The 20,111-nt window shown below is 39.7% G+C and overlaps 1 protein-coding gene across 1 annotated transcript in view; it reads left to right on the top strand.

The window, feature by feature from the left end:
- LOC100931991 (mesothelin-like protein) overlaps positions 1 to 19,582 on the top strand; it is a 57,023-nt gene extending 37,441 nt beyond the window's left edge. The window contains exons 18-25 of the mRNA XM_023497783.2: positions 52 to 187; positions 1,939 to 2,126; positions 3,518 to 3,673; positions 7,731 to 7,858; positions 9,005 to 9,135; positions 11,678 to 11,772; positions 17,821 to 18,079; positions 18,833 to 19,582. Of these exons, the coding sequence (XP_023353551.2) occupies positions 52 to 187; positions 1,939 to 2,126; positions 3,518 to 3,673; positions 7,731 to 7,858; positions 9,005 to 9,135; positions 11,678 to 11,772; positions 17,821 to 18,079; positions 18,833 to 18,915 (1,176 nt within the window). The 3' untranslated portion in view covers positions 18,916 to 19,582. The remainder of the gene's footprint in view (positions 1 to 51; positions 188 to 1,938; positions 2,127 to 3,517; positions 3,674 to 7,730; positions 7,859 to 9,004; positions 9,136 to 11,677; positions 11,773 to 17,820; positions 18,080 to 18,832) is intronic.
- Positions 19,583 to 20,111: the final 529 nt, after the last annotated feature.

Raw genomic sequence — 20,111 nt, 5'->3', positions numbered from 1 at the left:
ATGGAGGAAATGATGAGAGGCATTTCATCTCCGGTTTCTCTCTTGTCTCAGGAGGTGAGTAAGGATTTCTTTCGGGATGTAGTCACCAGATACCAAGCAGGAAGCCTGCCAAGGAGCCTTGTCCAGAGCTTTGTGGATTCCTTCCTTGCTCGGGACTTAGCAATGTCACGAGCCAACCAGGAAAAAGGTCAGTGGAGGCTTTGGGTTCTGGCCCCTTTCCCCAGGCTCCCCAATATTAGCCCTATAGAGTTCAGTGTTTTTTTACTTCTGTACAAGTAAGTCAAGAAGAAGAATTCTCTGGGACTAGAGCTAAGACAAAATGAGGATGATCTCAAGGTAGGGGTACCAATTAAATACATGCTGGATGTTCTGTGTAGGGGAGGGAAGAAGGAAACAGGAAGGGAACAAGTATCTACACAGCACCTACTATGTGCCAGGCCCTGTGCTGAGTACTTTTACAAATATTCTCACCACAACCCTGAGAAGTGGGAGCTAAGATTATCCCCATTTTATCTGTTTATAGCAAAAAGATGCTAAATGATTGCCTAGATCACATGGCTAGTGATCCTCTGAGACTGGATCTAAATTTAAGTCTTTCTGAATGCAGGCCCACTTCTATTCATTATGTTACCAGCTCATATTTAAGGCAGTTTTCTAGGAGAGAAAACAAAAGGAGAAAGGAGAGAATAGAATGAGAGGAAGGAGAAAATTAGAGAAATAGTCTGAAAGAAGGATATTGTGTGAAAAGGGGGAGAGGATGTAAAAAAGAGCGAAAGAATAAATTGTGGCCAAGAGAAGGAGTTTGAAAAGAGGAGGTTGTGGCAGAGGAAGATTCTGGGGGAAGAGGATAAGGTTATGTAAGGAGAACTAGGATATAGAAAGGTGAAGACAACTGAGGAGGAGGCTGTGGGAAGACTTGTCACATTAGAGAATGTTTTCTGGCCTTTAGAGAAATAAGTCTTTGGGCTCAAATGAAAGGTACTTGATATTGTCAATAAAGAAATTCTGAAATTCTCTTTATTGTATTATATTCTATTGAAGCTACTTAAGAGTGAGGGGAAAAGAAGAAAAAGAAAAAAGTGAGAAAATAGAATTCTTTGTCAGTGATGGAATTGAAGCCCTCTGTTCTTGCACTCTCTGCCTGTGCCATGGGTGGTTTTCTATATTCATGAGCCAATGCCCTTGTCCCATCCCCTGGAGATTTTGGGAGACATAACCACTTCTCTTCCTGAGCCTGGCTAAAAATGGCCAACATACATAAGGAAATTTATCCTGGGTACTGACTTAGGGGAGGCAGGAGAACTTTTCAATTGTTAGGGCCAGCTGAAGGGTTGAGATTGGAACTGTGACTGGATTTGAGAGTAGGATTGAGATTGCAGCTAGGTTTAGGAATCAGGCTGGGGTTGGGGTTGAGTTTTGAGTTGAGAATGGGATTAAAAATTAAGATTAAAGATATAAAATTGAAAAGCCAAAGCCAAAAATGGGATTAGCTTTGAAGTAAATTTGAGATCAAGATTGCATTTAAGTTATGCTTCAGGTTGAAATAAAGATTAAGGTGAAGTTGGGGTTAGATATGGGATCAGGGTTAAACATTTGATGCATTAGGGGTCTGGTGGGATTTGTAGAGTTTGATTAGAAGTTTAATGGGTTAGATATGGGGAGTCTGATATGGTCTGATGGGACATGGGGGTTGGATTTAGGGTTAGATATGGGACTAGAGTTTGGGTCTGAAGTTGGGATTGGGTTTGCTCATTGGTTGTCATCAGAATTAGGCTGGGTTTTTAGATAGTGTTAGGCTTGAAGTTGAGGTTACAGTTGGTAAAAGTTGGGTTGAAGTTAGGTTTCAGTTTAGAGTCAGAGTTTAGGTTTGGGATGGATTAGGGTTGTCATTGAAGAGTAGTTCTTACCTCCTCTCTTCATCTGCCTCTTGGATCCTAGGGAGAAGATGCATTCGTGGAAATATCACAGCACAGGTGATCCAGGATGAATTGTTCATGGTCCGTTATAACTGCAAACAGCTCAAGTTTTGCTTGGGAAGCAAAGTCCTGAAAGCAAATCTCAACCCACTGCTCCAGCACCCTCTGCCAAGGGAGTGCCAAAGTGTTGTCAAGGGGAAACTCAGTGAGGTAGTTGCCTCCCCTGAATGGCAGGAATATGACCCTGGCAAAGATTTTCCCTTCTTTTGGATCATTTTCCTTCTTTGTGGTCTTATCTTCCTGGTGCTTGAGGCCATTCTGCTCTCATTCTCTCTTCTATTTCTAAGGAAAGTCAGTAAAGACTCAGCACACTAGAACCCTGAGTTATTTATGTTTGGAGGTAATGAACATTAATTTTTCTGAAGCAAAATCAAGAGAAGGCAATGCTTACCATCAAGGAACAAAGCTCTAATGGTGGTATTGTGGCAGGAGGGTGTGTAAGGATTTTCTAGAGACCCTTATATCTCCTCTCACTGTCTGAAATGAGGAAAAATCACCTGAGCAGAACAGATGCAGGATGAATGGACTCTCTCTGGGGGAGAATGAGGGGATGCGCCCAAGAATTGTGTGTGTTGGCAAGATCTCAGAAATAGTGATGAGACAGGTAAAAGTGGCAGGAGAAGACCATTCTCCTCTCCTCTCTTCTCCTCTTCTCTGTCTCTCTTTGTCTGTCTGTCTGTCTCTCTTTATCTGTCTCTCCCCTTGTTTCTGACAACCTAAGCTGTCAATCAGTATATGGACATCCAATTATAATTTTTTATTTGAATATTACACCATTGCCAATGTTTATAAACAACTTAGATATCCAGTGGCAGAGGACACAAGACATATTCTCCTCCATTCATTCCCCTATACTGATACTACATAGCAAGAATATCTTTGGCAAGTGTATGAGGGTGCAGTGAGTGCCCTATAACCTCTAGAAATTCCAGTTTTTCTGGACTCCACAGACTAGCTCAAAGTCTCTTTTCTAAGTCATTGAGGGGTCAGAATGGAGGATTTTTAAATTAAATATTTAAGGTAGGAATCTACCTGTTTCCACATGAATCAGTGTCTCTATATGTACCCTAGCCTTGTTATGGAGACTAGCACAACAGGAACAGAGGGTGCATGTTGGAGAACAATGAGATGTGGGGCAACTAGATGGCACAATGAATAGAGCCCTGGTCCTGGAGTCTGAAGGACTTTAATTTAAACACTTGATGCTTAGTAGCTGTGTGATCCTGGGCAAGTCACTTAATTCTGATTGCATCTAAATAACAACAATAGCAAACCAGTGAGACTAAGGCTAGAGAAAGAAGCTGAGATCATATTATGAAGGTCCATGAATATCAGGCAGAGAAGCTTGATCTTGATCTAATTCAGCAGTGGGGAACTATTCTGGATTAGAATATCATATCTAAGTACGATTATACCTACCAAAAATAATTAGGAACCCTTTACATGCATATATGGAGATGTAGTTTCTGAAAGAAATCTATTGGCCAGAGTTTGGTTGGTATTCTGGATTGACTTGGCTACTCTCTCTCTCTCCTTCCCAGATCTATCCGGGAGGTGTCCCTGAGAACCAACTGAAGCTGATCGCCTCCTTGGTCTACTTGTATTCCAATGATGAAATCAGTCACTGGAACATCACTTCCAGGGACACTGTGGTGTATTTACTGGGCTCTGATGTAGCCCTGGAGAACCAAACTCAGGTGAGGGACTTAGCATCTGACTCTGCCGTCCTGTCTTAGTCAGTAGCAGAACTTGGAGGTTCCTTTGGGACCAAGTGTGATCCCTTTCCCCCTTTCCTTGTCATTTTGTAGATGGAAAAGTGAGGCCTAAAGAGATCTAGTGACATTCCTGATGTCCTACAAGTAGTGACAAAGCCAGAAATTTTTTTAGATTGCTTTTCTAAGCCCTAATAAAGTATTGAGCTTTTCCCACCAGGTCATTATCCTTTGTCTATAGTATATCTTTAATTCAATTCAAATTGAATGAATTCAATTTAATATTTATTAAGTGCCGTTTATGGGGAAAGTTTTGTACAAGGTACAAAGGATACAAAAACTAGACATGAAAATCTCTTCCAGTAAGGATGCCCCTAGTAGTGCAGCTAGCTTGTGCATTGTATATTTCCAGGCTTAGAGTCACTCAGATATGAACTAGCTATGTGACTCTGGGCAAGTCACTTAACCTTAGTTTCCTTATTTATAAATATGAGCTAGAGAAGGAAATTTCAAATCACTACAAAATCTGTGCCAAGAAAACCTGAAATGGGGTCACAGAGAGTTGGACAGGACTTAAAAATGACTGAACAACAACAAAAGAAGAATGAGCTACATGTAAAACAATTAACAATTAAAAAGTAACAAATCAGAATGTTAATTGTGAGTTAGATGAGGGCTTCTGTATTCAATTCCCAGCTTTGTAATTTGTTGACTCTTAGCAAATTTAATCTCTTCAGACCTCAGTCTTGCTTCTGTATAATAAGAAGGTTGATCTAGATCACAAACAAATAGAAGCAGATGTCTGCAGGTTGCATATTAACTTAGAAAATCAAAAAAAAATTATCTGTTGAATTACATTTTTATTTCTTTTGTTAAACATTTCCCAATTACATTTTAATATGGTTCAGTTGTATGTGTTATGCCTCTGGTCTAGAAGAGCTTCTAAGCCCCTTTCAAGCCCTAAATCTCTGATCATATAATCCTGGAAGGATTTATTACCAGATGGGAGGCAGGGTTGTGCTTATTGGTAAGGTTATCAGGCAAGGTTTCTTGGGGAAAGTGTGAGAGACAGTATGTTATATTGGAAGGATCCCAGTGGTTTTTGGGAGTCAGAAGAATTTGGTTTTGAATCTCAATTATGTTATTGACTGACGTTGTGATCTTGCCCTCTCTCATCCCAAACAAGGAAGTTTTCTTTTAGTTCTAAGTCCTATAGTTTATTTTTAATTTTTTTTTTGTTTTACATATATATTAACTCTTTAAATACACAATTCTTTATGAATCATGTTGGGAGAGAAAAATCAGAACAAAAGGAAAAAAATCATGAGGAGGAAAAAAAAAACAGGAAAAAAAATGGACATAGCATGTATTGATTTGCATTCAATCCCCATAATTCTTTTTCTGGATGCAGATGATGTTTTCTATCCAAAGTTTATTGGGATAGCCTTGGGATTCCTATGGTTTAAAGCAGTGCAAGGGAATTGGGAGAGATGTCAATAGATGAATATATAAGAGGAATCCATTCCAGAGACAGAAAGGGAATAAGGGCGACAACATTGCTTTATTTATTTATTAAGTAGCTATTGTGTGGTAGGGACTGTGATAAGTACTTTAAAAATGTCATCTCCCTCACAACAATGCTGGCAGATAGATTCTGTTAGTATCCTTATTTTACAGTTGAGGAAACTGAGGCAGAGAGCCGTAAAATGACTTGTTCGGTTAGCAAATCCCTGAAATTAGATTGAAACTTAGCCTCAGTACTCTATCCACTGTACCACCAAAGTAAGGGACAATAAGTAAAATTGTATGAAAGATAGAAGAAAGGAAGATGATAGAAGGGAACTCAGGAAATCCATTTGAATTGGAATATAAAGCACATGTTGGGAAGTAGCTAGTGAGGTAAAGCTGGAAAGGTATAACTTATGAAAATAAGCTGGAAAATCAGTGGATAGAGTGCCAGGTCTAGAGTTAGGAAGATTTACCTTCCTGAGTTGAAATTTGGCTATAAACACTAACTGTGTGTTCCTGGACAAGTCATTTAACTATGGTTGTCTCAATTTCCTCATCTATAAAATGAACCAGATTGTCTCAATTTCCTCATCTATAAAATGAACCAGAAAAAGAAGTGACAAAATAATCCAGTGTCTTAGACAAGAAAACTCCAAATGAGATCTCAAAGAGTCAGACATGACATAAACAACTGAACAACTACAAGAAAATTCTAGGAATAGGGAGCTCTGGAAAGTTTTTGAGATGAGGACTGGTGTAGTTAGATATTGTTTAGCCACCCCTCAATATCTGTGAGCTTCCTGGGGACAAGGGTTACCTCATGTCTGGAATGTACCCCCTCCTCATCTGTAACTCTCCAATCCCTGACTTTCTTCATAGCTCAACTCAGGGATCACTTATTAGAATAAGCCTAACCAGATTCCTACCAATTCTAAAAACTTTGCATATATTTATTTTTTTATTTCCTCCACTTGCACGTAAAACAACATTGGGGGGGTGTTATACATATATATTCACTTTTTTACATGATTCATGGGGAAATAATTTTTATTTTCTCCAGTTATATGCAAAAAACATAACAAAAATTTGTAATTGTACATTTGATTTTTTTAGATATTTCTTTATGAATCATGTTGGGAGAGAAAAATCAGAACAAAAGAGAAAAAAATATAAGAAAAAAAAAGAAGGAAAAAAAATGAACATAGCATGTGTTGATTTACATTCAATCTCCATAGTTCTCTCCCTGGATGCAGATTCATTTTCCATCCAAAGTTTGTTGGAATTGCTTTGGATCTCTGAACCACTGAGAAGAACCAAGTCTTTCATAGTTGATCATAGCACATTCTTGCTTTTATTGTGTACAATGTATTCCTGATTCTGCTTGTTTCACTCAGCATCAGTTCATATAAATCTGTCCAAACCTTTCTAAAATCAGTCTATTCATCATTTTTATAGAACAATAATATTCCATTACTTTCATTTGCATTTAACAAATGAGAAAAATGAGACTGACAAAAATTGAGTGATTTGTTCAGAGTGAAAGTGCCCCAAAGGATTTGAACTCAGGGCTTCATGGCTCATAATCTAACTCTATCTGCTAGCTGCTTAATAAATGTTTATTGAATGAATGAATGAACAACTCACCCCCTTTTCTCCTTTTCCTACTGTATAGAGTTCATAACTGGGAGCCAAGAAGTGGTGAACAGGGAGTGGGGAGCTCACGACTGATTGATTGGCAGACAATGTGTGACTGTTTTATCTTTGACAGAATGATGAAAAGTTGGTTGCAGCTCTAAATGCTGACTTGTATTGCCCACCATTCCTTCTTCTACTTGGGAATGACTAAATAACTCATTTAGGCAGGGAGGAGATGGGGGAAGAGGACAAGAGTCCTGATCCAATCTCCAGGAAGTCTAGTGACTAAAGGATGATGATGATGATGATGATGATGATAAAACAATAACACTTTATATATACATATATATATACATATATATAACTTTATATATATGTGTGTATATAGATATAACTTGACATATATATATATATATATATATACAGATATAAAGATATTATAACACTTTAATGCCCATAAAGTGCTTCATATCCATGCTCTCATTTGAGCCATATAAAAGGAATCCAGACTTTCTATTCCTTCTGGCTCTGCCATTCCCTGGGTCATTTCCTTCTCTAAGTCTTAATTATCCCTATCCCTTTCACGCAATGGAGGCTACAACTGGAAGGATGGTTGTGAGGTTTAAGTGAGATGATAATTGTTCCCATGATGGGAGGTTGGTAGGATTCTGTACTAGCATCCCTATTTTACAGGTAAGTAACCCAAGACTGGGGGACATTAAGGTAATAGAAATACAAAGCCAGGGAATGGCAGACCTAGGATCTGATTGCAGGCAGGACTTCTGACTATAAATCCCAGGCCTTTTCCACTTTTGGAATATGCCCCTGTAGAATCCATAAGAGCATTTTGGGGAAATGAGGGGACTTGTGACAGTAAGGGAATGTGACTTTTTCATAGGCTGTCATCAAGAAATTCCTGGAGCTGAATGGCACCATGACAGGGGCCATGTTGGTGGCCATTGGGGGGTTCCGTCTCTGTTGGATGAGCCCACGGCAGATTGAGGCTATACGACCCACGGAGTTGAGGTGAGTATCTCCAAATCAACCAAAACCTGGATTGAACTGGCTAAGGTTTGGGTTACAACCTAACTAGACAAAGGCTCCCTATTATGGACCTCTGGGCAGATGGATAGATGACTTCCTGAGGTAGATGATACTTCCTAAAATTGAGTCTATATCTAGAGATAGTTAGAGTATCAGAGCTTGGAAGAAACCGTAGAGATCAGTTGTTCTAAACCCCCTATAAACTGGAATTCATACCCAGATTTGGGTCTTTTGAGTTTTGGAAAGAGCTCAGGATTCTACAGGCAAAAGGGTAAAGGGAGTATTTTCCTGGTCCTTTAGGTCTCTTTTTTTTTTTTTTTTTTTTTTTTTTTGGAAAATTCAGAAAAGATGTGTTAACCCTGTACCTTCCCACCTTTGGACAGTTCTGCTTCCCTCACTAAAGACCCAAAAAGGGGGCTCATTGGTCTCACAAAGGGTCCCACAGTCATGCCCATGTGACCATGACTATAGATCTCCCAGGAGCTCCTGTGGCAAATTAATAAGGCAATTGTGTAATGCAGTAAATAGTGCTGGAATTAGAATCAGGAAAACTGGAGTTTAAATCCGGCCTCATATACTAGCCATATGATCTTAATCCAGTCATTTAATTATTCTAAGCCTGTTTTCTCAATGAAAAAATTGGGGGGGGGGGTCTAGCTTGTAAAGTCTCTTTTAGCTCTAAATCTATGATAATATGATCATATAATAAGAATGATAAGAGCTTGAATTTATATGACAATTTGCAATTTTTGAAACCCTGTGAAGTGGGTCATGCAATTATTGTTTTCATTTTACAGTTGAGAAAACTGAGGCTGAGAAAGTTAAATAATGAGTTTCTTAAGGTTGCACAGACAGGAAATGTCAAATCTGGGATATAGACCCAAATGCTAGGATTGTGAGGCTATTGTTTTCTACTCTTCTAAATCTCCTTAGATATTTACCTTTCCCCTGCACAGTACAAAGTTGGGAGAAATGAATTGTTTTTGAAAGAGAAATGAAGTCACAAAGCATGCTGTTCCTGTGCATCATCCTGTGTTCAGGATGAATACCTGGAAATTGGGATGAGGACATGGAAAAGGTGTCAGAGTGTGAACCTGTCAACTGAGTGGTGATTCTTGTTCCTTCTAGGTCGGCAGGGGCCCTGGACATCTCCTCCTGTGCTCAAGAGAGGAAGGATGACCTCTATGAAAAAGCCAAAAAGGCCTTTTCTGGGTCCAATGGCTCAACCACCTACTATCACTATATTCGACCTTACCTTGGTGAGATTTTCCTAGAATCAGATCTCCATTCTCTTTCCAATATGCCCAGAAGCAAGTCTAAAGACAAGGAGGCTTCCCTATAGTCTAACTCTATCTTAAAGCTAGATTTTCCCTCTTATTACTTCCTTATAGATCCATATTCCAGTCTAACCAGACCAGCCTCCTCACTATACTTTAAAGACCTCTGTACTTTAGCCATAATCATTGTTCCTGTTTGGAAAACCTTCAGCTCCATGTTTATTTCTTTAAACCCTAAATAACATGATCAGACACATAATGAGGGTCTGAATAAAAGTAGTAATTGTGTGAATAAAGAAAGGATCAAAACAAGAGGTTTACAGAAGTAGACATGGCAAGATTTAGCAACAGGCTGTCTATGTGCAATGAGGGAAAAAGAGGAATGAAAGTATCTTATTGATGGAAGGGTGTGATATCTTTGACAGCAAATAATGAAATTTGGAAAAGGGAAGAATTTGCAGAGGAAGCTAATGGATTTGATATTGGGCATGGTGAATTTGGGATGTCTCTGGAACTTCCTAAGGGTCAACCCCTATATCCAATATGTGGTCAAGTCTTCTTGTTTCTGCTTTAATAGCTTTCATCTGCTATAAAAATAGCAGCCATCATCCTACTAAAGGAAGAAGACTTCGGTCATATCCTTGGGGAAGCTCACAGTCTTAGAGGGGAGTGGATAGGAGATGGAATAGAGAGATGACAGACATAGAAAAGTTAGAGATCCATCCAAATTCTAATTCAATTAAATATCTACTAAGTGCTAGGCATTAGGGTAGTTACAAGGAATGCAAATACTACAAAAAGACACCATTCCTCCTTTCCAGTGGCTCAAATAAGATAATGTAATATGTAAATGGATAAGTATGATATAAGGCAGGAGGTAATGGAAGATCTAAACAAAGAGAGATGCAGACAAAGTATTCAAAGAATATTTGAAGAGGTAATCAGTCTTTATAGGGATATGGGAGAGAATCAGGGAAGACTCTTCAGAGAGGGAAGAGGAGGATTATAAAAATAAGAGATGAGAAAATGCATTCTAGACTCAAGGATGGCCTGTACCAAAGAATGGAGATGGAGATGGCACGTTACATTTGGGGAACAAAATGTTTTTTGGGAGGATTGATATGAAATAAGGCTGGAGCCTTATATGTGGCGAATTTATGGTCTAAGCTTTTGGTGTTTAAGTTAAGGGGAAGATAAAATAAAATCACTGTGGACTAGATAGTCATGGGAGGCTTCCTGGAGGAGGAGAAGAAAGAGCAGAAACATATACTAGACTTTGAGGTTTTGGGTTCCTTTCCTTAGTGTTTGCTCTAGAGCCATACAGAGGATGCTTGAGTGTTGCCTCTGGGAGATGGGAGCTGTCTGCAGGACCGAGGCAGGAAAGCAGAGCCAAAATATAGATCCCCAGGAAATCCATAGATGTTGGATAATAGGAAGTTTTTTTTTTTTTTTTCTGAACCCTGACTCTTGCCTTAGGAAGAAAATCCCTATTTTTGAATTCCCATTTTTATTTGGCTTTTGGTCCTGGAGATTAGGAGTAATGGGCAACTTTCGACTGGATGTTAGGAAAAACTTCCTACCAATAGAGCTATTGTCATTATTTGTCCTTCATTCTTGAAGAGGTTCATGACGTTGTGGAGATGATCCCATAACATGCAAGTGAGTTGGATTTAAGTGAGGGAAGGCTGTGCAAAGTCACCTGCCTCAGTTTCTTCTCCAGAGCCATCTGGGTCAGATGACAACATGTAGACCAGGAGAAGGCCCTCCCCAATGGAGCAGTCCAGAAAAGGAATGAATTACCTTAAGTCAGGAGTCCTCAAACTACAGTCCATGGGCCAGATGCGGCAGTTGAGGACAATTATCCCCCTCACCAAGGGCTATGAAGTTTCTTTATTTAAAGGCCCACAAAACAAACTTTTTGTTTTTACTATAGTCCGGCCCTCCAACAGTCTGAGGGACAGTGAACTGGCTCCCTATTTAAAAAGTTTGAGGACCCCTGATAGTGGTTATGAGTTCCTCCTGCTTGGAAGTCTTTAGGCAGATACTGGAAATCACTTGTTAGATTTGTTATAATGAGGATTCCTTTTGTGGATGCATTGGACTAGATGAATGGAACTTCCAGGTCTCAAATTCGGTGATTCTCTGATCATTTCTAGAGACTAAGAAGATTTTGTCCAACTAGTTTAAGCTTCCACCAAGTCAGCTTTTCTAACCAGGACCATTCTGCCTTGGCCCCAAGGACAATTTGAGCAATATCAAAGGCTTAGTTTCAGGTCCATTTTTCCTCTGACTCCCCAAAACTCCACCTTTCCTGAAGGCAGCTCCTGTGCTTGTTGCTCCTCTGTGTCTCCTAAACTGTGTGCTATTTGGCCTAGGGTTAAGAAGTCCGAGCTTGTGGGGAACGGGGAATTTAGAACTCCTTCCTATTCTGTTAAGCCAGGAGCCTTTCCTCATCCACTTTCCTCTCTCTCCATGAACCCCAAATAGGGAGGTGATGGGGGTTTCTCTGTTCTTACTCACTTAGGTGGTGCATCTGTGGAAGACTTGAAGCACCTGGCTCGGGCCAATATTTCTATGGACATTGACACATTCACACGTCTCAATCCAGAGGTGCTGCAGGTGAGTGCCCAGCATTGGCCCTCCTAATTCACTCTCAGGCTGACTGGGGAAAAGATGTCCTTCAATAAATACTTGCCACAGACCAAGTACAGAGTTCTGAGGAAGAGAGAAAAATAAATTAGATTTGGTCTCTGACTTCAAGGAGTTTATTCTTATAGGGGATTAAGAATGTGCAAATACACTTGTGGCTATCTAGAGATAGATAAATAGTGTCAGGGAGGCAATGAACACGAGCTTGGAGAGACTTCAGGAGACAGTGGAGAAAAGAAGTTCTGTTATATGTATTCTGTGGAGCATGAATTAGACATAACTGAATGATTAAACAGCAAATTAAAGTCAGCTGGTGACTAAGAGGGCCCGGGCCTGGAGGCAAGAATGAGTTCAAATCTATCCTCAACTCTTACTATCTGTATGACACTGTGTAAGTCATTTAACATCTCTGTGCCTCAGTTTCCTTCTCTGTAAGATGGGAATAGCATCTCCCAAATGGAAAAAATAGTGTTTTTCTCTCTCATGTTTGGTATGAAGATCAAATGAGATAGTAACATTTGTAAAGGACAGCACCTAATGCATAGTAGATGCTTAATAAATACTTGTTTCTTACTTTTCTGTAGTACAAAGTAATAATAATTTTGCATTTGGGGTTGGTAATTTTTGTTATAACAAACATTTCTGTGCCTCAGTTTCCTTATCTGTAAGATGGGGATAGCACCCCCAAATAGAGAAATTAGCATCTACCTCCCATGGTTGGTGTGAGGATCAAATAAGATAATATTTACAAAGCATAAAGCGCAGTTTGCATTTTTGTTGTTACAAACAAAAATGTATAATCCCTGAAGAGTTAAGAAAAACAATACACAGAAAGAAATTGTGAATATAGGTGCTTTAATTTTAATAAAGGTAATTAGCTCCAATTATCTATTGTTTCTGACCAGAGGTTTTTGTGGTCATTTAATGTTGCCTTCATTTACACAGTTATAACTGTGTTGTTAACTGTGTGTAACTTTTGTAACTGCTTTATTTTCTTTACTTTACTTCTTATGAGTCTTTCTCATATTTCTCTGAATTCTTCTTATTCCCCATTCATCCTGGTACAGTATTATTCCAGAAAGTGTGTGAGAGCCAGCATTTGTCAGGGTATAGAGCACTGCATGTGGAGGTCTGGAGACCCGGCTTTATCTCTCCCTTTACTAGCTACTTGTGTGTGTCATCATATGGAAGTCCATTAATCTTGTGGAGTCCCCATTTCCTTACATGCAAAATGAAAATAATATTTTTAATATACTTCATGAAATTATGAGGAAAGTGCTTTGCTTAAAATACAGCACTTTGTAAATGTTATTATTAATATTAATAATATTCTATTTCCCGCACATATCACAATTTACTCAGTCATCCCCCAGTCACTGTATATGTGGTTTGTTTCCAACTGTTTCCAATACAAATAAATCTGCTATGAATATTGTTGTAATGATAGATTTTTTTCTTCTGGTCAATAACCCTTTGGGGTATAAACCTAATAATGGAGACCAAAGGTTAAAATTTTTTTTTAATTATATAATTCCATATAACTTTCCAAAATGACTAATTCAAAGTTATATCCCTTTTGGGGTTTTCTTGGCAAAGATGCTAGAGTGGTTTGCCATTTCCCTTTTCACCTCATTTTACAGAGGAGGAAACTAAGGCAATCAGAGTTAAGTGACTTGCCCAGGTTTACACAGCTAGTAAACAACCAAAGCCAATATGAATTCAGAAAGGTGAATCTTCCTGACTCTAGGCCCAGTGTTTCATCAACTGTGCCACCTGCTGCCCTTGCTTTCCCATAGTCCCAGCAATGTTGAATTTTTCTTTCTTTTTCAATTTTATGAACATGCTGATAGATGTTTAATTACTGCTGTCAGAAAAAATAAATATGTGTGAAATATTTTTAAGTCTGCAATATTTACATTTTTTCCATTACTTTTTCAAGTGTAGACAATCACCAAAACAATAAATCAAGTTCTAAATTGTAATATTAGTAAATATTCACACTGAAAATTTAACAGTTGGTTCTTGAGAGCCAGTTCAGTCTGGCTCCAGCACACCCTTGATATGAGATGATGTTTTAGAATTAGTTTAAAGTGTACTTCTCTGGTTCTCAGTGATCTTTAAAGCTTTTTGAGGTGATGGTTGATAGTTTTTGTTTCTTCTTTAGAAAACAGTTTATTCCTATGCTTTGATCACTTTTCTATTAGGGAATGAACCTTGATGTTACACATTTGCATATATTCCTTATGTATTGTGGATGTGGAACTTTTAACAGAAATTTGTAATGCAAAGTTATTGTTTTTTCTCTGTATCATCTTATCCTAGCTTGGTTAGTTTTATTTCTATGTACCACAAGATGAACATAAAGTTGGTCTGCATTCTACTTATTTCAAAGTGGGGTGGAACTAAATCCTCCTAGACCTTATTTATGTCTTTATTAGGGGTTAGTTCATACTGTGACCTCTTTGGTCATTTCCCTTTCCTCTCTGGCCCCTTTCTCTGGAAATTTAATTAATCATATGCTATTAAAAAAAACAATTTATTTAATTTTATCCTAGAAATAATATAAGGGTTCTCAGGTCTATGTGGTCTCTCCATTTTATTTTCTGGAGTTTGTTTGTTTGCTGAGGCAATTGGAGTTAAGTGACTTGCCTAGAGTCATAGAGCTAAGAAATATTTTAAGTGTCTGAGGCTGGATTTGAACTCGAGTGCTTCAAACTTCAAGGCCTGTGTTCTATCCACTGCACCATCTAGTTGCCTCATTTGGGAGTTTTTATCAGATAAATTAGCTCAGAGTCCCTAATTAAGAAAATTACTAACAATGTTTTAATTGTTGATTTTTTTCCAGTTTGAGATAGGAAAGAATAGCAGTAGAAAGGGGACTAAGAATAGGATTGCCCTTGCCATATCTTCCACATGCCAAAATAGCAAGGAAGAAAATTGATGGATTGTAATAATACACACAATAGAACAGAAGTAAGGCCAGAAGGAATGAGAACACATTGCTCAAAAATAAAGTCAAGCTATACATATTATAAAAAAGAAAATTACTGATATTTAGATAGAGGTTAGGTTCTCTGTCTTAATTTAAATGCTGTGTATTTCCAACTAACTCCAGGCTTCCTCTATTCTCTTTTTCTCAGCAGTCTAATAATAACATATAAGCCTTCATGAGGGGATCTTGGGTTTTTTATATATAAAGTAAAATGAAGATAGAAGAAATTGTTAAATAAAAAGGGAAGAGTGTTTAATTAGCACCTGTTACTGAACAGAGCCAAGGAAAGAAAGATGTGAAATGAAGAAACTTTTTAGAACTTCTGGGGAGAAAAAAACAATTTCAGCTGACATCTGGAGTCTGAATTCTTTGTTTCCAAGCTTCTTGATTCCTTCTTTGTAATACCTAGTGATCCTTTTTCTCTCCTTTTGCTCACTGCCCCTGAAGTTCAGGGAGAGTCTCAGGACATGATCTCCCCAAGTGCCTTAGCTACTTAGCAGGGGAGAAGGGGGAGAGTGAGGGAGAGCTTTTACTCACTAATCACTGCCCCACAGCACAGAGCCCACCCTCCCAAGGTTACCTGACTGAACCATGAATATGTAGAGCAGAGGATGGATATGGAGGAGGGGCAAGATTATTAGGGAAATGTGGCACCTGGGCACCTGTAGCTAATTGTTAGATTATAAATTACTGTCATGAGCAGTCAAATTGGAGCAAAAGGGGGGAGATTGGGAGCTTGCAGGACAGGATAGAGGGAGAGAGTGGGAGAGGATAGAGGGAAAGACCATTAGAAAATAATAGATGAAGAACAGATGTGGGTTGTGTTGAAGTTGTCCCACAATTGGCTATTCCAGGTTAGGTCAGATATGATCCATCTTTCCAGCTTTAACTGATTAATCACATAATCATGCCTGAATCTCCTGTTTTCACTTTGGAGACTTTTGCTTAATACCATACAACAAAGTACAAACTTAATTCAAAAACTTTTTATTAAATGCCTCTTATGTACAACACACTATGCTACACAGAGAATAAAATGAAAAACAGTCACAGTCCCTGCTATCAAAGGGCTTATAATTTAGTGGGAGAGATAAGACAAATAGATCACTATAATACAAGTTGGGCTGAATGTCCAGGGAAAGTCCAAATAGTGAAGCCAAGATTTAGAAAGGAATCACTTTTAGCTGGGAAGGATCAGGAATGTATCACGGAAGAGGTAGTAACTGAGTGAGCCTGGCCTTGAAAGGAAAAATTTCAAAGGCAGAAATGTGAAAGGGATAATGTAACACAGGGATGAATAATACAGTATGACAACACCAAGGACAGTGATCTGCTGTAGCTAAAAATGTAAAAGAGCCCAGGAGACAGGCTAAGGAATTTGTATTTTATCCAGTGGGAAATGGGGAGCCACTGAAAGTTTTGGAGCAGAGGAATGATGAGAGTGGACTTATGTGTTATAATACTACATAAATTACTTTAATAGCAGGTTGAAATATGAATTGAAGGAGGATAGACTAGAGGCAAGTAGATCAGTTGACAGGCTATTTAAAAAATCCAAATGAGAAGAGTCTAGAGCTAGGGTGGTTGTGGTGATAGTCAAAAGGAAAACACAGACTTGAGAAATGTTAACAAAGGTAGGGTAGAAAGGTTTAACAACTAAGAGTAATGATTGTCATTGAGAGTTGGTTGTTTTTATTATTCCCTATTTTACAGTTGAGGAAACTAAGGGAGTCAGATTGACTTGCCTACGGTTGAATAGCTAGTAAATGTTTGAGACTGGATTTGAACTTGGGTTTTCCTGATTCTAGGTGTAATGCTTCATCCATAGAGCTTAAGTGGATACAGTTGGGTGGGAGGAAGGTGGTTAGAAAGAGAGAAGATAGTAGATGAATCCTAAATTTCAAGCCTAAAGTTACTGAGATGATTGAGATTTCAATAGAAATAGAGAAGCTAAGAGAGAGAGATTTTGGAGAGAAGATGACAAATTCCATAGATGGCATCAAAGTGGAGGTATGCAAAGTAGATTTAAGTGTGAAGTCTTAGGAAAGAAAATTAGAGACAGATTTGAGGGCATAATGTATTGGGTAATATGGCTTACTGGCAGTTGGGTGGCCCTGAATTAAAATGCTGACCCAAAAGCTTGGTAGCAATGACAAAAAAATCACCTAACCTCTCAGCTTCATCACAAGGGGGATGGCAGTAGCACAGACTGATCACACAAGGCTATCATGAGAATCAGATGAAATAATGTAAAATGTCTGAATTTGAACTCTGGATTAGAGGGAAGAAGTTGAAGCAAAGGATGGGATCCAAGGCATAGGGAAGGTGCTCCAAAGGAATTTGTTAAGTGGAATTGAACTTGGGCCCCAGGTTGGCTCTCTAGACAAGAGTTATTGAAACTGGAATTAGAGTTGTTTTGGGGGAAAATCCAGGAGAATAAAATGGATGATCCTTTCACAGTTTCTCCCCTTACTGTCAAATGTATTATCCACCAAACTTAAGTAGGCTTCTTCTCTTCTGTGTCCAATGGAAAGCAAGTTCATTTTAATATCAGGCTAAGCTAGAGGGAATAAAGAAGGTAAATGGGAGTGATCCCTTTGCCAGACTTATTAGGAATAATAGCCCCTCCTGTTTGTATAGTGCTGTTTACAAAGTGCTTCCACCCCAAGAGCCCATAGAAAAGTTCTTTGTAAAGCTGGAAAGGATTATATAAGCATATGATTACGTGCAATATTTACCCTGCCTATTTCACAGAGCTTTTAGAAAGGTTATCATTATTCCTATCTGACAGATCAGGAAATTGGTTGAGTGAAAGAGAAATAGGTCATCCAGGGATTAGATAAGGGCAGAGATGGAAGTAGATTACAGGTCTTCTGAGTCCCAGATCTGGTTCTTTCCATTATTTCCCTCCTTCAAATAAAGCAATATAGAGCTTTAAAAAAGTATTTTGGTTTGAGGTAGGGGTTAGGGACAAGACAATGTCTGATAAAGGAAGAGAGGGTCTCAAATTCCTTTTCTTCCTACAGAACCTGAGTCTTAGCAACGTGGCAAAATTGCTTGGACGAAACGTAGCCGACCTTCGGAAGGCCCGGAGCAATCCAGCTGTAAGCTCTTGGCTCCAAAGCCAAAACCAATCGGCTCTGGAGGCCTTGGGGTTCGACCGGGCCCCGGAGCACCTGCACGCCAGCCCTGCCACCCCCGGGAAGCCCCCCTCAGCTTGGGTCACTGACAAGGGGCACAACTCTGCTTCCCTTGGTGGGCACACCACTCTAGCCACTACCTCTGGTACGTACCCAATCCCTCAGCAGCTGCCAGGGAGACACTGCAGCCCCACTCCCCTTGATCCATAATGCGGCGTCAGGCTCTTAGTGTCTTTGCTTATAATTTCCTTCGTGGTATCTGTGGCCTCCTCGGTGCTTCATTTTTTATAGCAATCACCAGCTCACCTCCTTTGACCACACTCATGACGTCCTTTTATTACACCCTAGTATCCCATGTTAACTCTCACTTAGCATGGAGATTTCTATCCGGGAGGAAGTTGTGTAGGAAGGAAGTATAAGGCTCCCCAATCACCCTCAGCTTCCAGGAAAAAAACATTGCTTAAGCCATAGTACATACTTTCCTCTTCTACAACAGGGGAAGCTATGAGGCAGAGGGAGACCAAGCTCAGGGGAAAAGGGGGCTGCTGTGCTCAGGCTGGTACTCTGAGCCGCTAACATAGAGTTAAGGGGTGATATAGGGGTGAATTTAAGAATGGAAACAGCTATCAGCTGATCTTTATCGTGTTCCTGGAATGTTATGAATTCTGAGATCAGACACACCCACATTCAAGTATAAGAAATAAGCCAATTCCAAATTCTATAAGCCACATTTTTTAAAAATTAAAAATATTCTTTTTTAAAAGGGCAATTAAAAGCTTTTAATTGCCCTTTTAAAAAAGAACATTTGTCCTTCCCCTCCAACACTGGTATATTTAATTGAGAATGTTTCCAAGATTCAAACTGGTGCCAATTTCTCCTCCTTGTTTCTCTCTTCTAGGCTGCTGTGTCCTGGCACCTCTCCACCTCTTCAATGCTTTTGGCTTCCCCATGGCCTTTATCTTATCCTTGAAGCTCCTTTGAGACTCCTGGACAAGAATTTTCTCCTTTTACCAACCACACCTTGAACTTCACTGCTCTCTTTGAATCAAAAACTTCCCTTTCCCAAAACATGGTCCCTCTATATACTCCCAATATATAGACTCCAAATGGACAAGGGTGCCATGAGGCTGACTTTGGCCCTGGCCTTTGGGAGGCCCAACTACATGCACTCAGAACCTTGGGACCCATTGGAGAAGTGATAACAGGACTGCAAAGGGACCAGCTCAGAGACTTCTGCCCTTCCCTTCCCACAGGAGCTATCATCACAGATGCTCTTACCACCCCTGAACTTCAGCCAGAGAGAATTTGGACTGAAGGCTGTTTGGGGGGGGGCAATTCCAAGGGCTGGGCTCGTCACCTGAGCTGACTGGACTACCCTCAAAAGGAGGGCTCTCCACTGTCCATAAGCTGAAGACACAAAAGGCAATTTACCTGGGGCAGTCATGTGCTTCTCAAGTTTTCTTAGGTTCCAAGAGGGCATAAATCCAGGCTGAACATGCTTAGGAACCACTTGAATGCCTTGGATACTCAGGTCTCCCTTAATAAGTCACTGCACCCTGGCCAAGAACTGTGGTTCTCTAGGGAAAGCTCAAGTTTTGTTATCTTTATGTTCTGATTTTAATAAATGTGAGGTTCTCCTCAAACTTGTCTACCACTCCTTCCCTTTCCTGTACTTAGTGTCTTAGAGGAGGGGACAGTGGACCCCCTTTCAGACTCCCAGAGAGACTGGTCCATTTTGTGGTCTTCTATGATTACACTAGAGTCATCAAACATTTCCCTAAAGCTTTGTTTGGTGACTCAGTCTGTCTCTCCCCTTTCCTCAATCCCACTCTCTGCAATTTATTGAGTCCATCAGCACTGGAGGTGGGAACAGGGAACTAACACCTCAGGTCCCCAGTGATATGTCAATATGGATTAGTGACCCCAGGTGAGCACTTGGTCAGGTCCTTGGCACAGGAGACTAATGCCTTTCTGCAAGCTTCACAGGCTTTCAAGCCATTAACCAAAACATCAAGGAAGTCCAGAGGAAGGACATGACCATTGCTCAGATCTGTCCAAGTTCCTCCTGTCCTTCACCTAGGGTCCTACCACACAGACACTGAAAAAGCACCTCCTACCCCTTCGTTCCTCCCTATAAGGGCTAGGTAAGCCCCAGGACACACTGGCCCCCTTCTGAA

This window comes from Sarcophilus harrisii, chromosome 1 (assembly GCF_902635505.1).
Source record: "Sarcophilus harrisii chromosome 1, mSarHar1.11, whole genome shotgun sequence".
Classification (NCBI taxonomy): Eukaryota; Metazoa; Chordata; class Mammalia; order Dasyuromorphia; family Dasyuridae; genus Sarcophilus; species Sarcophilus harrisii.
The sequence above is the reverse complement of the archived record's forward strand: the minus strand, read 5'-3'. Positions and strand labels throughout refer to the sequence as shown.